This window comes from Cervus elaphus, chromosome 18 (assembly GCF_910594005.1).
Source record: "Cervus elaphus chromosome 18, mCerEla1.1, whole genome shotgun sequence".
NCBI lineage: Eukaryota > Metazoa > Chordata > Mammalia > Artiodactyla > Cervidae > Cervus > Cervus elaphus.
In genome coordinates this window covers 29,507,227-29,534,449 of record NC_057832.1, presented here as the reverse complement: position 1 = coordinate 29,534,449, position 27,223 = coordinate 29,507,227, and the positions used below count along the sequence as shown (strand labels likewise).

General features: G+C 36.6%; 1 protein-coding gene across 1 annotated transcript in view; it reads left to right on the top strand.

Moving 5' to 3' along the window:
* The window catches only part of THSD7A (thrombospondin type 1 domain containing 7A), a 463,607-nt gene that overhangs the window by 172,331 nt on the left and 264,053 nt on the right, over positions 1 to 27,223 (top strand). Inside the window, exon 2 of the mRNA XM_043872412.1 lies at positions 21,620 to 22,451. Coding sequence (XP_043728347.1) covers positions 21,620 to 22,451 — 832 coding nt within the window. The remainder of the gene's footprint in view (positions 1 to 21,619; positions 22,452 to 27,223) is intronic.

The window sequence follows — 27,223 nt, the reverse complement described above, 5'->3', positions numbered from 1 at the left end:
GAGTGTAATTTCGATTTAAATAATCCTTATTTTTTTCCACCAAAAGAATACTAAATTGACGTAGATAGATGTGTGAAGTGGTTGCCTTGTAGTTAGTCTTTCTTTGTAGCATTATATGTACACCATATCAAAGCATGCAGACATATATTATGAATGTTAGCCTTCAAATGTAAACTAAAAGGTTACCAGTTCTGGGCAATGCAGGGGAATTACAGCCTTCGGAGGGTAACCTCTCATGCATAACTGCATGATGGCACCTCAAGAACATGGATCAGAGTTGCTGATCAAGGAATCTGGAAGAGCTCAGAGGTAAAACGTACCTCTAGTTCCCTGAGCCAACCTCTGGGTAAGGCTTCATTGAATAAACAGGTGTTCGGGGACAGGAGTTTCAATATATGCCTCTGTCCTAATGGGGCTGAGTTAGCCAAGCAATTACCAAAGGAATAGCCATAGTGAGTAAATCCATTACATAGCATAGTATAAACTGAAAAAGTCTAAATGTTGATGGAACATGTGTGAGATGAGTTAGCAGAGTTAAGAGGCTTGGTTAAGACTCATCATGTTGAAATGGATATGAGGTTATTATTTTTTATCTCAATTAGAATAAAAGATATGTGGATGTTGTCAGATATTTTATTTGTCTAGTCTGTTTTGTTTTCTTTACTAGTTTCCAGATCGCCCTATCGTATTATGGCACAATCATCAGGGAGAGTTTAGCTTAGAATTCTTAGAAAGATTAATTTATAGAAATATTGGGAAGAAATCTCTAATAAATAAAGCTCTCTACCAGCAGAATGAGTGACATTGGTAAACAATGAGCTCTTGTCACCAGAAGTATTCCAACTGAGCCTAAAAGAACCAAAGAAAGATTATATTACAGGATCTCCATGGATGCTTCCAAGTCACAGATTCCAAGATAATGATACTTTTTGTTTGTAAATTAATGAATTATTTTTGGAGCCTGAGGTCACTTTGATAATTTACTAAATAGAGTTTGAGAAATAGAGTCCCACTGTGAGCTGTTCATCTGAAATGAAGTCTGCTACGATAGAGTGTGAGAGTAGAAAGTCAGGGAATGTGAGCTGGGAAGTCAGGACACCTGGGTTCTGACCCAGGCTTGGATGATACCTGTGTAAGCTGCACTTGCCTACCACAGTCTGAAGATCCCTGGCCACAAAATGCTGCACTGTTTATCACAGTGGTGTCCTTAGTTTTATATTTTACGATTTCCATGAATGTGCAGCTGTCAGCTCTCGTATTCCTCATCTAACCATCTGCCTTAGTTGATTCACTATCATCCTCTTGGAACCAATTAATCAGTGAAGCCATGTGAAATTATGCCCTGAGTTAATTTCAATTGATATGTATATTTTTAAATGCATCCTTACTGTGATTTTAATCAAGCAAAAGAAGTATCACATCTACATGTGTCTTCAAGAAGACTAATGGTGTGTCTTAAAGTATAGATTGGCCTGATACACTGGTATTAATGTAATAGATTTTTAAATTATAGTTATTTAATACTTATGGAATTTTTCAGCCATGGAAATTTAATAATAAAGGAGAAATGTATACCCAAACACAAAAATGTGCATAGAAAAAAAATCAGAAAATGAATGTTTTTTTCCTGACTCCCTAATTCTGAATAAGATCTTAATGTTTTAGGGTAAAATTAACTCTTCCTAAAGATATAATGTTCACAGTTACTAAAAAAAACAATTAACAGAACTATATGCATCTTCAACACTGCTTTATCGGTGACATTTCTTTGAAGATAAAACTGAATATCTGATTTTATTAAGAAAGGACATGGATTGTGTGTGTGTTAATCACTCAGTGTCCAACTCTTTGTGACCCTATGGACTGAAGCCTGCTAGGCTCCTCTGTCCTTGGAATTCTCCAGGCAAGAATATTGGAGTGGGTTGCCATTTCCTTCTTCAGGGGATCTTCCCGGCCCAGGGTTTGACCCTGGCTCTCCTGCATTGCAGATGGATGCTTTACCGTCTGAGCTATTAGGTAATTAGAAATACTCAACATTGATCAAATCCTGTTTTGGCTCTGCATTTTATAACTTAATTTGGGGCTGTCTTACATATGCTGTATTTTACAAAATGAAATTATTATATGAAAAATACTGATCAACTCTAATTCTTGAGAAATTTGTAAATGTTTATGGATAATATTTTATTGTCAGAGTTGGGAAGATCCTTCTAAAAAATCAAGCTATTCTTCATTTCATTTCTGGGGAAACTTAAGCTTTTACATTCAAATCTTCAATTACATACTGATTATTTTTCATTGCATCCTATAATTTTGGACTCATGCTTAACTTTATAAATTTACTTGACTTTCTCCATAATGGAAATAATAATTGAAGGTCTACTAGACATTTCCAAGTCACTGATATTGCAAATTACTGCCCTAAACTATAAACTCAAGTTACTTGGTTATATAGAGTTTGAAAAGATTAACAGCTTCAGAGGAAATATTCTGGTAGCAAAAATTTGTTGTTTCAGGTACTTGAATTGCTTACTTAATTACAACATTTAGTGCAATGGCAACTATGTGGAAATTATGAAAATATATAGCAATGCATATGGACATTGATTAAAAGGTAACCATGAAGGAAAGCTTCTAGTCTCTTTTTAAAAGTCATACTTCCCAGTTTCCTAAATGTATAACATTTTAAGTAAGAATATAAAAACTGAATTTATTGTTATCCTTAATAATTGCCTATAATGTAGTCCTGCCCCAGTGAGCAAGAGAAAGAAATGAACACTTATTGTGTGTGAGCCTTATTAATTGCTATATCATATTGAGGGGGGGGAATCTACTTTGGTCTTGTTTTCCTAGAGTTGTTTATTATATGCAGAAGAATAGTAAACTGTAAAGTAAACCTAAAATATGCTTTACAAAAAAGTAACAGGCATGCACATATTTGTTAATGAAAGTAGGGGCAAAAAATATCCTAAATAATCAAAGAATAAAATGTTTCTAGATGAACAATGAAAACAGCTCTAATGTCAAAAGGTTATTACTTCCATTCATTTTGATCTTTACATTTTGTGAAGATCATATCCATAATCTCACATTAATGGCTAAAACTGTATTGTAATTATTGTATGTAGTTAATGGTGTAACATCATCAGAAGGATGTGAAATATATTGTAATGATAACTATGTATTTAATATGCTAGGCACTAGACCTAAGATAATAATGGTGGCATTTCTGAGCTACTGTCTTTTTTCAGTGTTTGATAAAACAAGGAAAAGTCTATTCAATCTAAAATTGCCTCTTCCCTTTTTGGTTGAAGGTTTCAAATAAATTGCCTCTAGGCCCAAGGAATTTAAGAATTCTCCAATGCTTTGAACTGGACAGTAACTTCCTAGAACTTTGACACTATGTTGCTATATCCAGAAGTTTCTTAAAGTTTCATAAGATTATAGATTGAATATAAAAAGTGTTGGCTGAAGTTTGTTGTAACATTTTATTTTTTTAAGGCAAAATGTACATAATGTAAAATTTATCATTTTGCCATTTTCGATTGAAGTTCAGTGACCCTAAGTATATTCATATTGTTATATAACTATTACCAGTGACCATCCCTACATTTTCCTCATCCCAAAGAGAAACATCCGCATGCATCAAACAATAACTCCCCATTTGCTTCTTCCTTTTAGTCCCTGGTAACATTCTGCCTTCTGTTCTATGAATTTGGCCAACCCAGTGCCTCATATAAGTGAAGTCATACAACATTTGTCTTTTGTGTCTGACCTACCTCACTTAGCCTGTTCTCAAGGCTCATATATCTTGTAGCATGTATCACAATTTCATTCTTTTTTAAGGATGAATACTATTCCATTCTATTTAATGCCATATTTTGTTTACTCTTCCATTTCTGATGTTTCCACCTTTTGTAGTGCTTTCTTAATGAATATCTATTTTCTTGCCTATCACAGCACCTAGCACATTGTAGGCCCTCTAAACACTAAATATTTATTGAATGAATAAACATGATAAAAGTTCAGGTTTCTTCAGCTTTCAGCAATTTTGTCCTGAAGGGATATTGTTCTTAGATGTTTTTCATTTGGCATTTTTAGAAGAAAAACAACACCACAACCAAAAAACTCCCCATCATTTGCTAAGCATGAGATGCCACTTATGTGCCATCTCAAATCTCTATGGCTCCACCTCCACCTCTGGTTACTCCTGTGACTTCAAATTATGCACAACTTTAACTAGATTTGTGTGACTTCAATTCACCAACAGCTGAGCAGCCTGATTTCCCAGAGCTTCTCTGAGGATGCGTATAGAAACCCACTTGGCACTCACTCATGAACAACTTGACATTGGGAGAGAGTTACCAATCATGGGGTCATTCTTGGCCAATTGGGGAAAGGACCAAGAGAATATTTATTTTGTGATATCAAAATATCACCTGCTTTGTGATATCACCTGCTAGGCTGACGTACAGTAGCTTACTACTGAGAGTTACTAAGACTCTGACTGTCTGAAAGATTGAGATGAACTGTAGGTAGGAAGTGAGGCATTTTATGTTATCTAACATCCTTGGAGAAATTAGTGCCACATTAAACATTCAAAAGACACTGGAGACATGGTCCACATCATATTCCCATCTAATTGGCCTGTTGTGTTTCCAAAAAAGGTAGAACTGAATGGATTGTAGAAGATAACAGCAAGTTGCTCTAAACTTAACCACATATTAGGCCGATTTGCAGATGGTATGAGAGATGTGGTATTTAAACTACAACAAATCAACAGGACCTTGGTAGGCAGATACTGATCTAAAAAAGGTTTTTTCCTCAATTCTCATTAGTAAAATGAATCAAAAGCTTTGCTTTTACTTGAGTCTATGTAGCAGACACAATCACTCCCTCATCCTGAGACAACATTTACACATTTGTCAAAAGAAAATCCCACTCAGTTCAATCACTCAGTCATGTCCTACTCTTTGTGATGCCAGGCTTCCCTGTCCATCACCAACTCCTGGACATTACTCAAACCCATGTCCATTGAGTTGGTGATGCCATCCCACCTTCTCATTCTCTATTGTCCCTTTCTCTTCCTGCCTTCAGTCTTTCCCAGCATCAGGGTCTTTTCCAATGAGTCAGTTCTTTGCATCAGGTGGTCAAAGTATTGGAGTTTCAGCTTCAACATCAGTCCTTCCAATGAATATTCAGGATTGATTTCCTTTAAGATGGACTGGTTGGATCTCCTTGCAGTCCAAGGGACTCTCAAGAGTTTTCTCCAACACCACAGTTCAAAATCATCAATTCTTTGGTGCTCAACTTTCTTTATAGTCCAACTCTCACATCCATACGTGACTGCTGGAAAAACCGTAGCTTTGACTAGATGGACTTTTGTTGGCAAAATAATGTCTCTGCTTTTTAATATGCTGTCTAGGTTGGTCATAGCTTTTATTCCAAGGAGTAAGCGTCTTTTAATTTCTTGGCTGCAGTCACCATCTGCAGTGACTTTGAAGCCCAAAAAAAATAAAGTCTTTCACCGTTTCCATTATTTCCCCATTTATTTCCCATGCAGTGAATACCACTGTATTCATGACATTGCTAGTTGGATTTGGTGACTAGGAAGTGACAATTAGATATATCCTAATTTAAAAAAAAAAAACAAAAACAGGTGGCACCCTCAAAACTCTGACTGGGAATCTTAGATTACCCAGTTCATAAGATGTATTTTCTACTTTACATTACTGCAGGTGACAGTATTGCTTAACTCTCTGTCATGATATAAAAATCCCCTTTCCTCAATCTCCATAAGATTCTCACTTCTTTTTTGAAAAATCTTTATTGGAGTAGAGTTGCTTTACAACGTTGTTAGTTTCTCCTGTAGAGCAAAGTGAATCCATTGTACATACACATGTATCCACTCTTTTTTTTTTTTTTTCACAACACAACAATTTTTTTTATTACTCAGATACATATTTAGGTAGAAACACACAATAAAAGCATTACAACGATGACTGAAGTGCCATAAACTGATAAAAATGATTAACAAAACTCACTACATCTGAGGACCAAATGAAGAGTGGCAGAAGAGACGCTGATACCTAGGAATACATACATTACACAGAATTGTTTTCCCACTGTTTTTACATCATGCTGTTATCTTCCGTCTTTAAAATTCCATCATTAAAATTCTGTTGAAGCTCTAACAAATCTACAAAACTTCCCCTAAGCTGCCATATTGGTTCCATCACTTAGATTTGTTTACTTAATTTTCTTGTATTTATTTAGTTATTTAGTTATTAGTTGGAGGCTAATTACTTCACAACATTTCAGTGGGTTTTGTCATTCATTGATATGAATCAGCCATAGATTTACACGTATTTCCCATCCTGATCCCCCCCTCCCACCTCCCTCTCCACCCGATTCCTCTGGGTCTTCCCAGTGCACCAGGCCCGAGCACTTGTCTCATGCATCCCACCTGGGCTGGTGATCTGTTTCACCATAGGTAGTATACATGCTGTTCTTTTGAAACATCCCTCCCTCACCTTCTCCCACAGAGTTCAAAAGTCTGTTCTGTATTTCTGTGTCTCTTTTTCTGTTTTGCATATAGGGTTATCGTTACCATCTTTCTAAATTCCATATATATGTGTTAGTATGCTGTAATGTTCTTTATCTTTCTGGCTTACTTCACTCTGTATAATGGGCTCCAGTTTCATCCATCTCATTAGGACTGGTTCAAATGAATTCTTTTTAACGGCTGAGTAATATTCCATGGTGTATATGTACCACAGCTTCCTTATCCATTCGTCTGCTGATGGGCATCTAGGTTGCTTCCATGTCCTGGCTATTATAAACAGTGCTGCGATGAACATTGGGGTGCACGTGTCTCTTTCAGATCTGGTTTCCTCAGTGTGTATGCCCAGGAGTGGTATTGCTGGGTCATATGGCAGTTCTATTTCCAGCTTTTTAAGAAATCTCCACACTGTTCTCCATAGCGGCTGTACTAGTTTGCATTCCCACCAACAGTGTAAGAGGGTTCCTTTTCTCCACACCCTCTCCAGCATTTATTGCTTGTAGACTTTTGGATAGCAGCCATCCTGACTGGCGTGTAATGGTACCTCATTGTGGTTTTGATTTGCATTTCTCTAATAATGAGTGATGTTGAGCATCTTTTCATGTGTTTGTTAGCCATCTGTATGTCTTCTTTGGAGAAATGTCTGTTTAGTTCTCTGGCCCATTTTTTGATTGGGTCATTTATTTTTCTGGAATTGAGCTGCAGGAGTTGCTTGTATATTTTTGAGATTAATCCTTTGTCTGTTTCTTCATTTGCTATTATTTTCTCCCAATCTGAGGGCTGTCTTTTCACCTTTCTTATAGTTTCCTTTGCTGTGCAAAAGCTTTTAAGTTTCATTAGGTCCCATTTGTTTATTTTTGCTTTTATTTCCAATATTCTGGGAGGTGGGTCATAGAGGATCCTGCTGTGATTCATGTCGGAGAGTGTTTTGCCTATGTTCTCCTCTAGGAGTTTTATAGTTTCTGGTCTTACATTTAGATCTTTAATCCATTTTGAGTTTATTTTTGTGTATGGTGTTAGAAAGTGTTCTAGTTTCATTCTTTTACAAGTGGTTGACCAGCTTTCCCAGCATCACTTGTTAAAGAGGTTGTCTTTTTTCCATTGTATATCCTTGCCTCCTTTGTCAAAGATAAGGTGTCCATAGGTTCGTGGATTTATCTCTGGGCTTTCTATTCTGTTCCATTGATCTATATTTCTGTCTTTGTGCCAGTACCATACTGTCTTGATGACTGTGGCTTTGTAGTAGAGTCTGAAGTCAGGCAGGTTGATTCCTCCAGTTCCATTCTTCTTTCTCAAGATTACTTTGGCTATTCGAGGTTTTTTGTATTTCCATACAAATTGTGAAATTATTTGTTCTAGTTCTGTGAAAAATACCGTTGGTAGCTTGATAGGGATTGCATTGAATCTATAGATTGCTTTGGGTAAAATAGCCATTTTGACAATATTGATTCTTCCAATCCATGAACACGGTATGTTTCTCCATCTGTTTGTGTCCTCTTTGATTTCTTTCATCAGTGTTTTATAGTTTTCTATGTATAGGTCTTTTGTTTCTTTAAGTAGATATACTCCTAAGTATTTTATTCTTTTTGTTGCAATGGTGAATGGTATTGTTTCCTTAATTTCTCTTTCTGTTTTCTCATTGTTAGTATATAGGAATGCAAGGGATTTCTGTGTGTTAATTTTATATCCTGCAACTTTACTATATTCATTGATTAGCTCTAGTAATTTTCTGGAAGAGTCTTTAGGGTTTTCTATGTAGAGGATCATGTCATCTGCAAACAGTGAGAGTTTCACTTCTTCTTTTCCTATCTGGATTCCTTTTACGTCTTCTTCTGCTCTGATTGCTGTGGCCAAAACTTCCAAAACTATGTTGAATAGTAGTGGTGAGAGTGGGCACCCTTGTCTTGTTCCTGATTTCAGGGGAAATGCTTTCAATTTTTCACCATTGAGGGTGATACTTGCTGTGGGTTTGTCATATATAGCTTTTATTATGTTGAGGTATGTTCCTTCTATTCCTGCTTTCTGGAGAGTTTTAATCATAAATGAGTGTTGAATTTTGTCAAAGGCTTTCTCTGCATCTATTGAGATAATCATATGGTTTTTATCTTTCAATTTGTTAATGTGGTGTATTACATTGATTGATTTGCGGATATTAAAGAATCCTTGCATTCCTGGGATAAAGCCCACTTGGTCATGGTGTATGATTTTTTTAATATGTTGTTGGATTCTGTTTGCTAGAATTTTGTTAAGGATTTTTGCATCTATGTTCATCAGTGATATTGGCCTGTAGTTTTCTTTTTCTGTGGCATCTTTGTCTGGTTTTGGAATTAGGGTGATGGTGGCCTCATAGAATGAGTTTGGAAGCTTACCTTCCTCTGCAATTTTCTGGAAGAGTTTGAGTAAGATAGGTGTTAGCTCTTCTCTAAATTTTTGGTAGAATTCAGCTGTGAAGCCATCTGGTCCTGGGCTTTTGTTTGCTGGAAGATTTTGATTACAGTTTCGATTTCCTTGCTTGTGATGGGTCTGTTAAGATCTTCTATTTCTTTCTGGTTCAGTTTTGGAAAGTTATACTTTTCTAAGAATTTGTCCATTTCATCCAAGTTGTCCATTTTATTGGCATAGAGCTGCTGGTAGTAGTCTCTTATGATCCTTTGTATTTCAGTGTTGTCTGTTGTGATCTCTCCATTTTCATTTCTAATTTTGTTAATTTGGTTCTTCTCTCTTTGTTTCTTAATGAGTCTTGCTAATGGTTTGTCAATTTTGTTTATTTTTTCAAAAAACCAGCTTTTAGCTTTGTTGATTTTTTCTATGGTCTCTTTAGTTTCTTTTGCATTTATTTCTGCCCTGATTTTTAAGATTTCTTTCCTTCTGCTGACACTGAGGTTCTTCATTTCTTCCTTCTCTAATTGCTTTAGGTGTAGAGTTAGGTTATTTATTTGTCTTTTTTCTTGATTCTTGATGTAAGCCTGTAATGCTATGAACCTTCCCCTTAGCACTGCTTTTACAGTGTCCCATAGGTTTTGGGTTGTTGTGTTTTCATTTTCATTCATTTCTATACATATTTTGATTTCTTTTTTGATTTCTTCTATGATTTCTTGGTTATTCAGAAGCGTGTTATTTAGCCTCCATATGTTTGAATTTTTAACAATTTTTTTCCTGTAATTGAGATCTAATCTTACTGCACTGTGGTCAGAAAAGATGACTGGAATGATTTCAATTTTTTTGAATTTTCCAAGACCAGATTTATGGCCCAGGATGTGATCTATTCTGGAGAAGGTTCCGTGTGCACTTGAGAAAAAGGTGAAGTTGACTGTTTTGGGGTGAAATGTCCTATAGATATCAATTAGGTCTAGCTGGTCCATTGTGTCATTTAAGGTTTGTGTTTCCTTGTTAATTTTCTGTTTAGTTGATCTATCCATAGTTGTGAGTGGGGTATTAAAGTCTCCCACTATTATTGTGTTACTATTAATTTCCTCTTTCATACTCGTTAGTGTTTGCCGTACATATTGCGGTGCTCCTATGTTGGGTGCATATATATTTATAATTGTTATATCTTCTTCTTGGATTGATCCTTTGATCATTATGTAGTGTCCTTCTTTGTCTCTTTTCACATCCTTTATTTGAAAGTCTATTTTATCTGATATGAGTATTGCAACTCCTGCTTTCTTTTGGTCTCCGTTTGCGTGAAATATTTTTTCCAGCCCTTCACTTTTAGTCTGTATGTGTCTCTTGTTTTGAGGTGGGTCTCTTGTAGACAGCATATATAGGGGTCTTGTTTTTGTATCCATTCAGCCAATCTTTGTCTTTTGGTTGGGGCATTCAACCCATTTACATTTAGGGTAATTATTGATAGGTGTGGTCCCGTTGCCATTTACTTTGTTGTTTTGGGTTCACGTTTATACAGCCTTTCTGCATTTCCTGTCTAGAGAAGATCCTTTAGCATTTGTTGAAGAGCTGGTTTGGTGGTGCTGAATTCTCTCAGCTTTTGCTTATCTGTAAAGCTTTTGAATTCTCCTTCATATCTGAATGAGATCCTTGCTGGATACAGTAATCTAGGTTGTAGGTTATTCTCTTTCATTACTTTCAGTACGTCCTACCATTCCCTTCTGGCCTGGAGGGTTTCTATTGATAGATCAGCTGTTATCCTTATGGGAATCCCTTTGTGTGTTATTTGTTGTTTTTCCCTTGCTGCTTTTAATATTTGTTCTTTGTGTTTGATCTTTGTTAATTTGATTAATATGTGTCTTGGGGTGTTTTGCCTTGGGTTTATCCTGTTTGGGACTCTCTGGGTTTCTTGGACTTGGGTGGCTATTTCCTTCCCCATTTTAGGGAAGTTTTCAGCTATTATCTCCTCGAGTATTTTCTCATGGCCTTTCTTTTTGTCTTCTTCTTCTGGGACTCCTATGATTCGAATGTTGGGGCATTTCACATTGTCCCAGAGGTCCCTGAGGTTGTCCTCATTTCTTTTGATCCTTTTTTCTTTTTTCCTCTCTGCTTCATTTATTTCCACCATTTTATCATCTACCTCACTTATCCTATCTTCTGCCTCCGTTATTCTACTCTTGGTTCCCTCCAAAGTGTTTTTGATCTCATTCATTGCATTATTCATTTTTAATTGACTCTTTTTTATTTCTTCTAGGTCTTTATTAAACATTTCTTGCATCTTTTCAATCTTTTTCTCCAGGCTATTTATCTGTAACTCCATTTTGTTTTCAAGATTTTGGATCATTTTTATTATCATTATTCTAAATTCTTTTTCAGGTAGATTCCCTATCTCCTCCTCTTTTGTTTGACTTGGTGGGCATTTTTCATGTTCCTTTATCTGTTGGGTATTTCTCTGCCTTTTCATCTTGTTTAGATTGCTGTGTCTGTAGTGGGCTTTCTGTATTCTGGAGGTCTGTGGTTCCTTTTTATTGTGGAGGATTTACCCAATGGGTGGGGTTAGACGATTGGCTTGTCAAGGTTTCCTGGTTAGGGAAGCTTGCGTCAGTGTTCTGGTGCATGGAACTTGATTTCTTCTCTTTGGAGAGCAATGGAGTGCCCAGTAATGAGTTTTGAGATGGGTCTATGTGTTAGGTGTGACCTTAGGCAGCCGTATGTTGACGTTCAGGGCTATGTTCCTGCGTTGCTCGAGAATTTGCATGATATGTCTTGCTCTAAAACTTATTGGCTCTTGGGTGGTGGTTGGTTTCAGTGTAGGTATGGAGGCTTTTGGATGGTCACTTATTACTTAAAGTTCCATGTAGTCAGGAGTTTTCTGGTGTTCTCAGGTTTTGGGCTTAAGTCTCCTGCCTCTGGATTTCAGTTTTATTCTTCCTGTAGTCTCAGGACTTCTCCAACTATACAGCCCTGATAAGAAAACTTCTAGGTTAATGGCGAAAAGATTCTCCCCCGTTAGGGACACCCAGAGAGGTTCACAGAGTTACATGAAGAAGAGGAGAGGGAGGAGGGAGATAGAGATGAGCAGGAGGAGAAAAGGGGGGACTCAAGAGGAGAGAGACAGATCTACGCAGTTGTCTGTTCCCAGATTGTTCTCCGTAGCCCAGACACCTACAGAGATTCACAGAATTGGATTGGGAAGAGAAGGGGAAAGGAGGAAATAGAGGTGTTCTGAGGTAGAAAACAGAGAGTCAAGATTGGGAGAGAATAATCAACACACTCCTGAATAAAAATGGGAACTGAATTTCAGTTTAAAAATAGGGCTTCTCTTCTTTTCTTTTTTTTTTTTTGTAAGGTTATAGTGTATTGAAAATGAAAATTAAGGAGTAGTAGAAGAGTACTAGAGGACTTTAAAAGAAATAAGAGAAAAAGAAAAATAGAAAATAGAAGAGAAAAAGGAAAGAAAAAAAAAGAAAAAAAATTTTTTTTCCCTAATTAAAAAAATCATAAAAATCTATGAAAATGAAAGTTAAGGAGTAATGGAGTAATAGGGAATTTTAAAGGAAAATAAAAGAGAAAAAATAAAAAAGAAAAATTAAAAAAAAATTAAAAAAAAATTTTTTTTTCTTACTTAAAAAAAAAAAAAAAGTAAAAATGTATCTAGGAATTTCTCTGGAGCTGTTGTGGTCAGTGTGGGTTCCGCTCAGCTTCAGATAGCTCCTCGAGCCAGCTTACACTTCTCGATATCTACAGGCCCCTTCCGGTGTAGTCGGTGTTTTCTACAGGGATTTTAATCTGTTGCACCAGTCCCTTCTGAAGCGGTTCCCTTTGTTTATTTGGCTTCTGTTTGCCGGTCTCTTCAGAGCCTCATTTCCGCCCTGACACAGGCGGGCGGAGGTGGACTCTTATCCAGGTAGCTAGTTCCTTTGCTCTGCGGGGAGGGGCTGGCACTGCCGGGAGGGGCTGGCGCTGCTTTCTCCGTCTGCGCTGCTCAGGCTCCGGGCGGCTCTATATGGAGCACGCACCGCGCTGCGCGTGGTTCCAGCCCTCCGGTGTTCCACAAAAGCGCGGAGCAAAAAGCTGCGCCCGCTCTCTGTGCCTTCCCCGTCAGAGCGGTCCAGGCAGCGAGGGGCTTGATGGGCGCACTCTCCCCAGGTGTGGCGCGCCCACTCCCTTCCGCGGACCCAGTCTCAGTTTCCGCTGGCGCCAGTTGGGTGCGCGCGCCTTCTGCCCTCTGCGTCCCCAGCCCCAGTCCCGCCCGCGCCGGTCGGGTGCCTGCGCCCTGTGTCTCGCCACGAACTTCCCCTCTCCGCTGCCTCCTGCCTCAGGCAGGGCTGGGCCTGTCCGCAGCCTGCGAGCTCGTCTCTGGACTTTCTCGGTCCGTTGTTCTGCGAACGGCCGGCAGTGTGTTCGGGCCGGTTAATTTTCTCTCTCTCTTTTGGTCTCCCACAGTTCAAGTTGACAACTCACAGAAGCTCCCTCGGATTGTCCTCAGGGCACTCAGGCCCGGACCCTACGCCAAGCAATGCTGCCTAAGACTCCCTTCCCGGACGGATCTCCGTCCTTAGCTCTTTTGTCTCACTTTTTATCTTTTATATTTTGTCCTACCTCCTTTCGAAGACAATGGGCTGCTTTTCTGGGCGCCTGATGACCTCAGCTAGCGATCAGAAGTTGTTTTGTGAAGTTTGCTCTGCGTTCAGTTACTCTTTTGATGAATTTGTAGGAGAGAAAGTGGTCTCCCCGTCCTACTCCTCCGCCATCTTGGCTCCTCCCCCCTCTCCATTCTTTTATAGATTCTTGTCCCATATATGCCATTACAACATATTGAGCAGAGTACCCTGTGCTATATAATAGGTCCTTATTAGTTACCTATTTTATATATAGTAGTGTGCATATGTCAAACCTAATCTCCCAATTTATCCCTCCCCCCACTTCTCCCTTGGTAAACATGTTTTCTATATCTGTGACTCCGTTTCTGTTTTGTAAATAAGCTCATTTGGACCATTTTTTTTAGATCCCACATTTAAGGGATATCATATGATATTTGTCTTTCTCTTTCTGACCGACTTCACTCAGCATGGCAATCTCTAGGTCTATCATGTTGTTGCAAATGGCCTTATTTCATTTTTTATGGTTGAGTAGTATTCCATTGCCTATATTACCACATCTTCTTTACTGTTCCTCTGTTGATGAATATTTAGATTGCTTCCAGGTTCTGGCTATTATAAATAGTACTGCAATGAACATTGGAGGTACTTAAATCTGTTTGAAATTATAGTTTTCTCCAGGTATATGCCTGGTAGTGGGATTGCTAGGTCATATGGTAATTCTATTTTTAGTTTTTTTAAGAAACATCCACACTATTCTCCATAGTAACTGAACCAGTTTGCATTCACTTGTAGGATGGTTCCCTTTTCTCCACACTCTCCAGCATTTATTGTTGGCGGATTTTTTTGGTGATGGCTGTTCTGATTTTTGTGAGATGGTACCACATTATAGTTTTGATTTGCATTTCTCTAATAATTAATGATGTTGCGCATTTCTTCATGTGCATCTTGGCCATCTGTATATCTTCTTTTAAGATTTTCTCACTTCTTTTTCTTACTGGCAGCTTCCATTAGGCTTTTTCCAACAGCCTTTTTTTAAAAGCACCTTTGGCTCTTACTGACACTTTTTCCTCATTGCCCTTTTAACTTTGGCCACTGCCTGGTTCCAGCATTCCATTCCCATGCGTTTGATTTTGGGTTATGGTAACATATATCTTTCAGGACCATAGTCTATGTTAGACATCTATTGCTACATAACAAATTGCCTCAAAATTTAGCTGATTATAATCAATAAAATCATCTTAGTTTCCATGTTTCAAATTCCAGTTTCAAATTTCCATGAAATCTGGAAGTAGCTTAGCTTGGTAGTTCTGACTGAGTCTTTTATGTGGCTGTGGTCAACACTGGCCAGGCCTGCAATTTTCTAAATATTGACTGGTGCTGAAGAAATTGCTTCCAGGGAGATCATGAGTCAATGGCCTTTCATGGAGTCTAGCCTAAAGAAATCATCTTTGATGCATGCAGAATTTAAAAGATTGTCACAAAAAAATGAAATCTTTCTGTGTGAGAAAAAAGCATTTCCCAACTTTATCACAAATTTTCCTCATAATGTTGGTTCTTTTTTTTTTTTTTCCATAATGTTGGTTCTTAGTGTATTATTTCCAATAGTGATATGAGACGATGGAAGTTAATGACATGGTACATATTATATTATGTTTTACAAAGGAAAGAAATCAAGATTCAAAGAGGTTAGGTAATTTTCATAAGAGAGATCAAATTGATAGGGCCTGAAAATAGATTGCTATATTTGGTAACTGTGAAATCAGCTTTTCTAGTCACTGATTCATCATTCATTGTCTCATCAGATTTAAAGAGCTTGTTCTAATTTTTGTACACTTAATTGGATACTCTTATATAACTTCTTATTAAAGTTTAATTACTTATTGAAGATGAAAGCTCAGCTTGACTTCACTGTGATCTTTCCTTATCCACCAAACTTATTTGCCATTTGAGAGTTATATTTTAAATTAAAACGAAATTAAAACTCAAATCAAAAAAGTTATGAGCGCTCCTATTTTTTTTTTCCTCTAAAAGGGAAATTTAATCAGTTTTAGGTCAGTAAATATTCAAAATTTAATTGTTTATGCTCATAAATCTACACAAAGGGGTCCACTTGGCAGAGTGCATACTTATAATTGAATCAATTAGTATATTATAGAGTGGCATGATATGCCAGGTATTTGAATTACCAATACTATATGATTATTTCAAGACAGACATTTAAGATCACATGTTGGCTTCTATCCACGGAAAAAAATCCCTTGAAATGACCAAATCAATACAGAATAAGCAAAATTATTTTTCAGTGTTGGGAAAAAGGAAAGACACTAGAATTCTTCAAAAGCTTTGAGGTCTTTCGTCGACCACAGTACACAAAGGATTGGATTTAAGGGAATGAAGACTATCTGCATGTTAAAATAGTCAAAGGATGGACTCTGAGGAAATGAGCACATAACATTCCTCCAGTAGGAGCCCAGATTTTAAAAAAAAAAAAAGCAGTCTGTAAATTATCAGGAAAAAGTGTATATTTGTAAATGGCTGTCTGGAGGACAAGCTGGTACATTTGGATGGACACATTTACAATACTGGATGTATCAAAAGCTTGAAAATTTGAAAACATTTTGACTAAATTACCTGACCAATATAAAACAGTGATTGTTTATTGTAACATTCTGTATAGTTTGGAAACAATTTTTTAAAAGACTTAAATTTCCAAAAGTAGAATATCAATTAGATAAATCACTGTAAATTGATACAACTTGCCACACAATAAAAATATAAATCTAATTGGGCAAATATGAAGAGTATCTGACTTTAAGTGTTTAGTAGGATCAGTCTTTGTATTTCTGTGTGTATGTACGTGTATGTGTGTGTGTACCTGAGCCTGCCCACCATGTAATGAAACGGAGTGACTTTTATAGCAGATTGTAAAGTAAAATAGCAGATTATAAAGCAACTTATAGCATGACCTTAAATTTATTTAAATATATTTTTAATTGCCTAATAGAATGATAGCAAAATATGAAGACTATTTACCTTTAGTTTCTGGGAGTTATAAAGAATTTTCTGATAATCAGCAGTCATAGTTGTTTTTTCCCTGTGTATTTACTCAAGTATAAACAAATAGAATTTATTTTTTAATTCTGTGACTTGTATATTTCAAAAATAAAATATGGTGGTGCAGCAATCTTGAGACAGAAAACAGTATATTACAAAGCTGTGCACTCCTTGATCTTGGTAAACTAGGACATGCTGTTCCATAACCAAATCCAGGAGGGAAAATGCACCATCTCATTTGAAAGATGCAAACATATTTAGTCAAACAAAAAACTGGCTCATTTGAGAGTTTTATAGCAAACAAGGACAGAAAGTAGTTTGCATAATTTTCTTATGCTCCTTTTATAGTGTTTATCTTTTATAAGGCTCTTTGGAACAGTTGCTAGCCACCTGTCAATAATGTGGCCTTTTATAGACTCAACCTTTTATTGTTCTCATGCCCTTGACATATAAAAAAAAAGCAACCTTAGAAGGAGTCCATGTTGAATATGATGGGCAACATACTAATTTTAAATTTAAAAGACTGTCTTTTGTAGACTGAAATAAAGAGAGAGTTTTGAATGACATGAAGAGAATAGGCGTGCTATGAAATCCTCTTTAGCAGGAATAAAAATAAATTCATTATTTTATAAACATTTTTTGAAAGTTAGTTAAGAATCATATTTAAAGCACTAGCCAGTAGAAAACTAAGCCACATAGAATTCATTTAAAGTTGTTGTAACAATTTTGGATAATTTTGCATCAGTTCCAAGTGAAAATATTTGGACTGTGACTCTAACAATTACATAAATATTTTGTATATGTAAACAGTTGTTGAAACTTCTTTTTGCTGGAATAAGACATCCAGTGTTTTTTCTCAATTTACATAAAATCTGTCAAGCTAAGTGTTCTACATACATTTATTGACCTGCATCCTAAAAGCACTTTTCGTGATACTGAATGAACACAGTCCTATAAATCTGTATGCAGGAATACATTTCCATTCATAAAGGAATATTACCCAAGCCCTCAAGTAAAAAGCTATCTATGTTTTATTTTGTACAATTAGATTCCTAGTTCTCTGAATATAATCATGAACAGGAGCAATAAATGAAGCAAGTTTCAAACCAATGTAAATTCTTTCTACTCTTGTTCAAAAATAAAAAAATCAAACATCCTGATACACACACACAACATTTCCGACACCATTTCCCACTCTAAGTAATATAAGATGTGGGGCTACAATTTAATATCTATGCAGAAATATATAAATTAAAAATATCACATTCTCATGTTATATTTGGGAGACAACTTCATGTTCTCCTCGATAGAATTTCAATGCTGTGCTTTCAAATTGCACTTCAAAATATTTGTAGTTCTTAAAACATGGTAGCTAACTGGGCTGACAGTTCTTAGCTGTCAAGAACAATTTTAGATGTGATCCCCTTTCTGTTCAATGTGTGATTATTTTAATAGTACGTGGAGAACAGAGGTATATATATATATAGCTCTTTATCAGGTATACATTGGTGAAGATCTGGTTTTTCAACTGGACACAGTGTAATACCCACGGTGCAATGAGAAGATAAGAACACAGATAAGATGCCTGCAACGTGAATGAGCTTTCTTTAAGTTCAGTTGTGATGACATTGCCACCTCCACTTTCACTGGTGCCCTCATGCGTTTCTTTTCCTTTAACCTAGTGAGTAATTTTATAGATCTCTAGAATTTTCTTGGGCTATCTCCTGGTTCTCAGTGTAAATATACTTGGAATAAAATAAACCCAACAATGTTATCTATAACTAAATGATTAATAGGAATCTATGATAATATTTTTGAAATGAAAATTGAATTTGTATATAGAATATATGCTCTTTCTAGTTATCTAAGTAAACATTAGAAATATTTATTCATTATCAGTGTGTATGAAATAGTGTAGATGTTTCCTTGAATTCAGTTTTTTTCCTGTTGGCATTGATATTAAGCATGTAATGCTAAGTCATTTCAGTCATGTTCAACTCTTTGTAATGCTATAGACTATATAGCTCACCAGGCTCCTCTGTCCATAGGATCCTCCAGGCAAGAATACTTCAGTGGTCACCTTGCCCTCCTCTAGGGGATCTTCCTAACCCAGGGATTAAATCCGTATCTCTTAAATCTCCTACATTGGCAAGTGGCTTCTTTACCACTGGTGCCACCTGGGAAGCCCTAAGCATGTAACTAATGCCTTGAATAAAAAGATCTACAAAACAAATTCTCTCTTTCCTGAACAAAATAATTGAGGAAATTCATTCAGAAGCCAGCCATGAAAATTAAAAAGATATGATCAAGCCAAATTTTGCAAATATATGCAGAGTTCTATTGTTAAGGGGCCATAGAACCAGTCTAATGTGATTAACAGATATTGTCAAACAGTTATTTAGTAAATTAACTGAAATAGTAGTAAACATGATGTGAGAAACATGCAGGGCTTCACCCATCCTTATTTATCTAGAGTAACTTTCAAACTTAATAGTTAACTAGTAGTGTATATTTCTGCTTCCTAAGTTCAGATGGTTTGTTTTTTAGTTATGTGTGTTTGCTTACTCAGTAATCACATACAAACTTAAAGCCAGTTAACATTTTGTATAATCAGATGTCTGTAATAAAATATTTTCATCAGTTAGTTGAAGCATACCCATTAGTAGTAGTGCAACCTACCTAAGGAGTACAATTAAACATTCTTAAGTGGCAAATCTGTAACTTCTATTTTTACTTGGAGGATAAAAGACTAACTTCTTAATAGTCCTAATCTGATTTGGCCTATTCAGTCTGATTTCATATTTATATCAAGAATTAGAAAACAATGAATTATTAAGAAGTTCTCCTGAATTATACCTGGGTTTTATACTTTGAGTTAGTTCAAGACTCCTACATTTTGAAATTTAGATTTAATGGTATGTGACTCATAACTTGATGATCTAACATAAATGTGTCTTTATGTGCTGTGTTTAGGTTGAGAAGTAAAGATTACCGTTGTTCAGGTACAATCAGGAAAATGAGTAGATAGCAAAGATGTATGTAAGTAACTAAAATTATATATGTATACATATATATATATATATATCACTATGTTTGCTTGAGAAGAGTCCCATATTCTGATTCTCAAACTGGTTATTTAGAAAATCTCTAGGCAAGCATCAACAGATTTCTGAATACATATTTTCCTTTGATAAGTTGAAAGTAATATTAACATACTATCAGGTATTCTATGTTTAAAAATGTAACAAATTCATTGACCTTCTTGGCTCATAAAGTTTTGACATCAGTACTATGGGAGGACTGTTTCCATAAATGTATGTTAAGCCCCTTATGACTCATTACATATGCATATGAAGTTCATAAAGTAATGATATGGGTATGCCACATATCGAATTCTTATCTTCATGCAACTGTGATTAGTTAGAATAATATTTTCAATCAATCTCTTTTCTATTTACAACTCCACTATTCCATTTGTAATGAAGTTAACATCTTCCCAAGTTGTAAACATCTTCCTAGTTAAACAAAATTAAACATTTAAATAGAAGCACATTCTTCATATCTCATTCTTTGTAGATTAATTTTGTACAGGAGTATTTAAGTCTAAAGCTCTAAAATCTAGGATAAATCATAAAAATAAAAGTCAGAACTTGAATCTGAAATCCAGGATGGTTTAGTTATTCATTTCAGATGTGAACTTGGCAAGTCACTTCTCCTCGGCACTTGTTTTCTTCATCCATAGAGTGAAACTGCTGGCCTAGTTTAGTGGTTTTTTACTTCTCAGACAGAAGCCTCTTCTCAAACAATATATATGTATATAATCTCAACATGTCTAAAAATGAACGATATTAATGGAGCTTTTCTTAGGGAAGAAGCCGTGAGGAAGGAGGACAGTGGGGTGGGGCTGAGTGACCCGAGAGTCCAACCCTGTATGCTGCCTGTCCCCTTCCCACATAACCTATTGAAGATGCTCTAGTCTATATCAAATAATCCCTCAGATGCCATGGATGCATTTTGAAAATAATGTGACTATATGATTTTTACATTTCTTTAAAATTCCAAAATAATGTAATCTCAATTACATAAATTGATATTTTTCTGTTAAAGCCCTGAGAATCCTATCTTTAAAAAACAAATGATATATGCAAATATAAGTTGGTTTTAATCTATGATAAGAAGGATTCTAAGGTTAAGAGCCCACATTTCATATTAAAGCCTCTGACTTAAGTATTCCATAAAATTGCTCTATAATGCCACCACATAGTTCATATTTAGGAAATGAATAAATTGATAAAATATGAAGTAACCTTTTAAGATGCAGAAAATTACAGAAGTCTTTTAGCTAAATTTTTATTCTCTTGTCCATCTGTACATTTTACTAGTGGAGATGAGAAAGAAAAAATTTTTTTGGTAAACTTAAAGGCAGAATATGCTATAAAATGAAGATTCTTCACTCCCCAGCTTTGGTTACCAGAAAGTAAACACTTCTGTCAACACATGTGTACAACTAATAGATTCTTGAGGTCATAGGAGGTGGAGCAATGGAAAATGAGGGAGAAGAGAGCACATTGTACAAAATAGTTAATTGCTCAGGAAAACAAAAGCCTGCAGGAGACAGAGTTCTTCACAAGGGGTCATTTTCTTTGCCAGTTAGTGAAATGAATGTGATGGATGTAAGGCAAGTGTAATAGGTTTTCGCTGTGAGTAGTTTCTAGTGACCTTTATGAGCAAGGGTTCTCTTCTACCTCACATTAAGACAAAGCATAAAAGTAAGTTTTCAGTAATCCCAAAAGGACTCAAAGTGGACCTGTCCCAGCAGTTACCTTATATAAATTCTGTGACACAGCTCATCTTCCGCAAGAATAGATCATTACTTTCCAACAGCCCTGTAAAGAGACCTGCTTTATCACACTTCAAGATCTAGAACGTTAACTTCCCTTAAGTGTCTTTCTGGAACGTGAAGTCATGTGTGGTTTTCTTCTAGTAGCGCTGTGAACTCTCGTATTTTTTTTAGGTCCGTGGGGCCGATGCATGGGAGACGGATGTGGCCCAGGAGGCATTCAGACCCGGGCAGTGTGGTGTGCGCATGTGGAAGGGTGGACCACGTTGCATACCAACTGCAAGCCGGCAGAGAGACCCAGTAACCAGCAGAATTGTTTCAAAGTCTGTGACTGGCACAAGGAGTTGTACGACTGGAGGCTGGGCCCGTGGAATCAGTGTCAGCCGGTGATTTCAAAGAGCCTGGAGAAACCGCTGGAGTGCGTTAAAGGAGAGGAGGGCATTCAGGTGCGGGAGATTACGTGCATCGAGAAGGAGAACGATGTCCCTGCGGAGGATATCATCTGTGAGTACTTCGAGCCCAAGCCGCTCCTGGAACAGGCCTGCCTCATCCCCTGCCGGCAGGACTGCATCGTGTCCGAGTTTTCCGCCTGGTCGGAGTGCTCCAAGACCTGCGGCAGCGGGCTCCAGCACCGGACGCGTCACGTGGTGGCGCCCCCCCAGTTCGGCGGCTCGGGGTGCCCGAACCTGACGGAGTTTCAGGTGTGCCAGGCCGGCCCCTGCGAGGCCGAGGAGCGCAGCTACAGCCTGCAGGTGGGGCCCTGGAGCACGTGCTCGATGCCCCACTCGAGACCAGCGAGGCAGGCCAGGAGGCGGGGGAAGAGCGGAGAGCGGGACAAGGACCGCCGGAGAGGGGTCAAGGATCCAGAGGCCCGCGAACTGATCAAGAAGAAGAGAAACAGGAACAGGCAGAACCGCCAAGAGAACAGATACTGGGACATCCAGATCGGGTACCAGACCAGAGAGGTTATGTGCACGAACAAGACGGGAAAGGCTGCTGATTTGAGGTAAGGTATCTCTCTGTCAAGACCACGTGTTAGAGAGTCTTTAAGACCTGTGGTTGGAAGTCCTGAAATTCGTATGTGTGTCCACCTAGGGCAAGCCCCCCTCCCAAGGTGGCATTTTTCATTTTAAGGCACTTAAATGTTTGTGGGTTTCCTGAAGTTATTTCTGTTTTGTTCATACTTAGGCACTCTACCACTAGAGCTCATTTAAATTTTCCTGTCAAAATCTAAAGCTTAGGAGATTCTCTATGAGATGATACTGCTTCTTTAAGTCATCAATGCTGTTTTCCACCTATAAGAAGGGAAAAAAAGACTTACATAAAGGGCTGGAGTTTAGGAATGTTCAATTCAGGTACTTATTTTAGTGAGACTAAGGCACCCTTGCAATTTCTAAGTTTATAGCATTTTCAGAGTTACCCTATAAACAAAATTTAAACCACCACCCAGGGAGCTATTTGTAAGAATAATTCCTTTCACATTTTATAAAATGGAATAACTTTCCCCAGAGAAGAAAAGGGGGAACCAGCAGGAAATAAGGTAAGGAGAAGTTATTTAATCATGAGTAGCTTAGTTTAGAAAACATGTAATTAATTGGCTGCTTTGTCTAGACAGAAATTATTTGTCAAATTATCTCTGGGTAAACAAAGACTGTATTATGAAAGACTTTCTCATGTATGATTTATTTATTGTGAAAATATTCATTGAGGATTATCTGAAGGATATGAGGTTCTCTGGATATTCTAAATTTTGCTCTTGGATAAGTCAGACCATCTGGGAGTGGCTTATCTGGATCATTTGCATAATTGCTTCTTCTGAAATATTTATGCAGCTATGGTTTGGAGTGAACTGAGAGAAATTATGGTAACATCACTTTGAATTTTATATCATATTTATTGTAGAAATGACATTGAAAGCGTCATCTCCTCCATCACACAGTCTGTTCTCTTGATTAAAAACACATAAGATAAATTTCACAGAAGTCTCAATCCATGTGCTTCTGGTGAGCATCTGGATCGTTTTCCTTATGGCCCCTGGAAATCTTGTAATAGATCACGTTTTCCTGTTTACTTTGGCTCTTGAGACTGTAAATAGGACTGCGTGGCATGCCTATTATTTACTAACCACTGCCTCCCCATCCCCCGCCACTGGCTTCTTTTTCTTCTCATCTTGATTATTTTCCTTCATTCATTCTTGTCTAATGATTTTACTGTCTATGGATTTTGAAAACTGACTGAAAGCCTTTGTGAAGCAGGAGACAATTGAAATAAGTGAGAAAACAGACAATTGATATATCTGCCTAAGACAATTTCTCTCATCATAGTGTTGTTCTGGTTGCTATTTTTAAGATATTTGCTACTCCCTTTTTTTAAATTACACAATTGTATTTTCTTTCAGCCATTCAGTAATTTGCTCTTTCTGTCTATTCAGAAGTTTGTCCAACTATTTTTCTGGTCCTGCTAAAGTATACTTCTGCTGCCTTCATTACCCAGGTTCCCTATAAGCCCTTGTATGTGTGTGTGTGTGTGTGTGTGTGTGTGTGTGTGTGTGTATTCGCCTCTGATGCTGTGTCATGCATATTTTCAGTTCATTCTCTGTTTTCTTCTTTTCTGACAGACCTTTTCCTGGTGATTTCCTGATCTCTTTTCCTAAAGTATTAGTTATATTAGTTATTTGGCTCCCACCATTTAATTGAATGAGCCTCCAAGGCAACTTGAGTTTTCTCCTGCTGTCACTGGGTTAATATGCTGTAGACATTTAATTTCATGTCAACTACTGAATTAAAAGTATAATTAGAATAGTAGCTACCACTCCATGGAACCTGATATTCCCAACCAGTTATTTGGAAGTAAATAGATTTAAAAATCTGTAGATCTGTCAGGTTCTTATTTCATTAGACATATCATATCTATTCCAATAAAATTACAGTTGCATGTATGTTGCAACTTACTTAGTTTATACTAGGGTATAAATTAAACTTTATGTTAAAACAACTTGCTTCATAATATTTCTCTTATTTGAAGACCATACAGATTATATGAATCTCTCTGGTTAAGAGAGTTAGTTTTAGTAAAGAAGAGACAACAATTAGATATTTTTGCCTACATTTTTCTCAAGCATTACACAATATCAGTGAAGCTAATAAAGTGTGAAGAGTAGATGGATAACTCCAACAAAGAACAGGGCCACAGGTGCAAGACTTGATGATTAAAGTGTTTCATCTTATATCAAATTCAGACACCGTTTTATTATGTAAGAGAATAAAAAGTTATTTAGCAAAGCTAAAAAGGCCTATTACAAAACTTAAATAAACTTAGCTAAATAAATCTTAAGAATCCTGGGTAAGCAGTTCATAGCATAAATAAAAATTTTAGTAGAATTGCTGCTAGAACTTCAGAGCTAAAGATGATAGATTTGCTTTCTGCTTCAAACAGACTAAAATCAATAAGGATGAAAAATGTGAATGAGTGTCCATCTTTTATGACAACGGGAGACAATCACAGTCCCAAACCATAATTGATAGAGAAGATTTGGCCACTGCAGTGAAATTAGATCTACTTGAGAGAGGACAATTAGAGAGGGACATCATGTTGTTACATCTTTCATGAGCATTTAGAATCTCTAAGAGTAGCTTGAAATTTCTGAGGTGCCAAGTCAATGACACATCTTACAGTGGCATGAACTGTGTTCGTGAAAGGGCTGCTGGAGCATCCTTGGGTTCTGTTTGAAAACAGAATGACCTGATAGAAGGACTGGAGGAAACTCAGTATGCCATTATTGCTAAGAAAAGACTCTTAGTTTGATGGACTAGGGGATTAAAATTTTGATGACCAGTAGAACAGAGTTATAAAGCATTGCACACACCATGACATAGGGGGCTTCCTTGTGAACCTGTGATTTCCAGCTGGGCTTGAATAGAGTCTTAACCTAGGTAAAGAGTTGTTAGGGAAGTATTGACAAACAGCTCTGCAAGAAACCAAACATATTAAAGGAAATACGGTCTTCTGAATCAAAACCAGAAGTTTAGTGATCATAGAAGAGTCAAAAAAATAGAATTTTAAAACTGATTTGTCAGAGCTCAGAAAAGAACTATAAAACAGGAAAATCAAATTTATATTGCATAAATCAGTAAGCAGAAGATATTGGTACAAGGTGTCGGTGAGATGGAAAACAGTTTAAGAACATCAAGTAAACTCCAGTTAAAAAAAAAAAAAAAGATGTTAGATCTGGAAACAAAAGAGATCCATATATGAAATACTGGGATTCCTCAACATAAGACCAGGAAAAAAAATAGATCAGAAAAAAGGAAAGCAAAAGAAGATAAATCCTCTAAAATATAATCGAAGACTTTCCTGAGCTTGAAAATCTTTAATCCACAGATTGAAATTGCAAAGGGCCAATATTCTGCTAGAGGAGACTGAAATAATGTTCTTGTGGAAGAACTAATAGAACAATTTTATGACGAGAAATAGACAAAGAGACACCAGACCAAAGAACAAAATAATACCTAATTCTGAAACACTAGAAGCATTTCCTTTGTAGTGAAAAATAAGATAAGGCAGCACATTATCTCCACTGTTAACATTGATCTGTTGGTACTAGTCAATGTAGTTAAAAAGAGAAAGAAGTTGAAACTGGAAAGCAGGTGGAAATACTAAGATTTTTTCTAGATGTTTTAGAAAAGTCAAGATATTCAATTGAAAAAACAGTATAAACAATAAAATACCTCAATAGGATGGATGGACACAGGGATAATATCCCCAAATCAATGTATCTCCTAGATGCAAACTGCAATTAGCTAAACATGATGGAAACAAAGTACTAAAACATCCCATTTACAATAGTAAAAAAATATGTAAATAAACCTACTTACAAAATTTCTGCACAGAGTACCAGACTAGGAAAGGTACAAAAGTAAATATGTGCCTATCCAGAACATCTAGTAAATATATCAACTGTTCCTACAGTGTTGCGGTAAAACAAATGAGAAAAGTAAGTAGAAGCCAGGAAAATTCTGAAAAATCAAAGTAGAGAGCAAAGACTAATGTCACCAGATAATTAAATGCATTGTATTCTTTGAATAATAATAACAATTTTATGTTAGTGCATGAACAGTCAGATCAGAAAAGAGTCTAGAAAAAAGATCCTGAAAACCCTACAACATGGTGTGGGTGGTGAAGGAACATTTCCAAGCTGGGGGAAAAGATACAATGTAATGTTTGTTTTGTTTTGTGGGCAATTGCTGTGCCATGTAAAGAAGAAGTGGGGAGGGCAGAAAAATTGTATCCCCTTTTCAGTTGTATCCCAAAGTCCAGGTTCATTTAATATTTAAAAATGTTCTCTTTTTAAATAGTTGAAGAAAGGATAGAATGCTAAAATCTTAAAATAAGGAAGGATGCCTTAGGCCAAGGAATCCAGAGGGCATACAGGAAAAGATTGATCTATACTATTTATTGGAATAAAGAAAACCTTGCTTAGGAAAAATTGTTATCAATGAATATCCAAATAGATAAACCAAAAAAAAAAATTTGTGATATGTAAAATTGACACAGAGCTAGTTTTCTTAATGCTAACGAACTCCTACAAATCATTAGGGGAAAAGTCCAAAATCTAATGTGGAAATCGACAAAAGTTCAAGAGAACGAAAAGACAAACCACACTGAGGAAAACATCTGCAAGACACATTTGATAAAGGGCTGCTATCCAAAATACATGAAGAACTCTTAACACTCAGGAGTAAGCAAACAAATGACTGGATTAAAAAATGCACTGAAAAC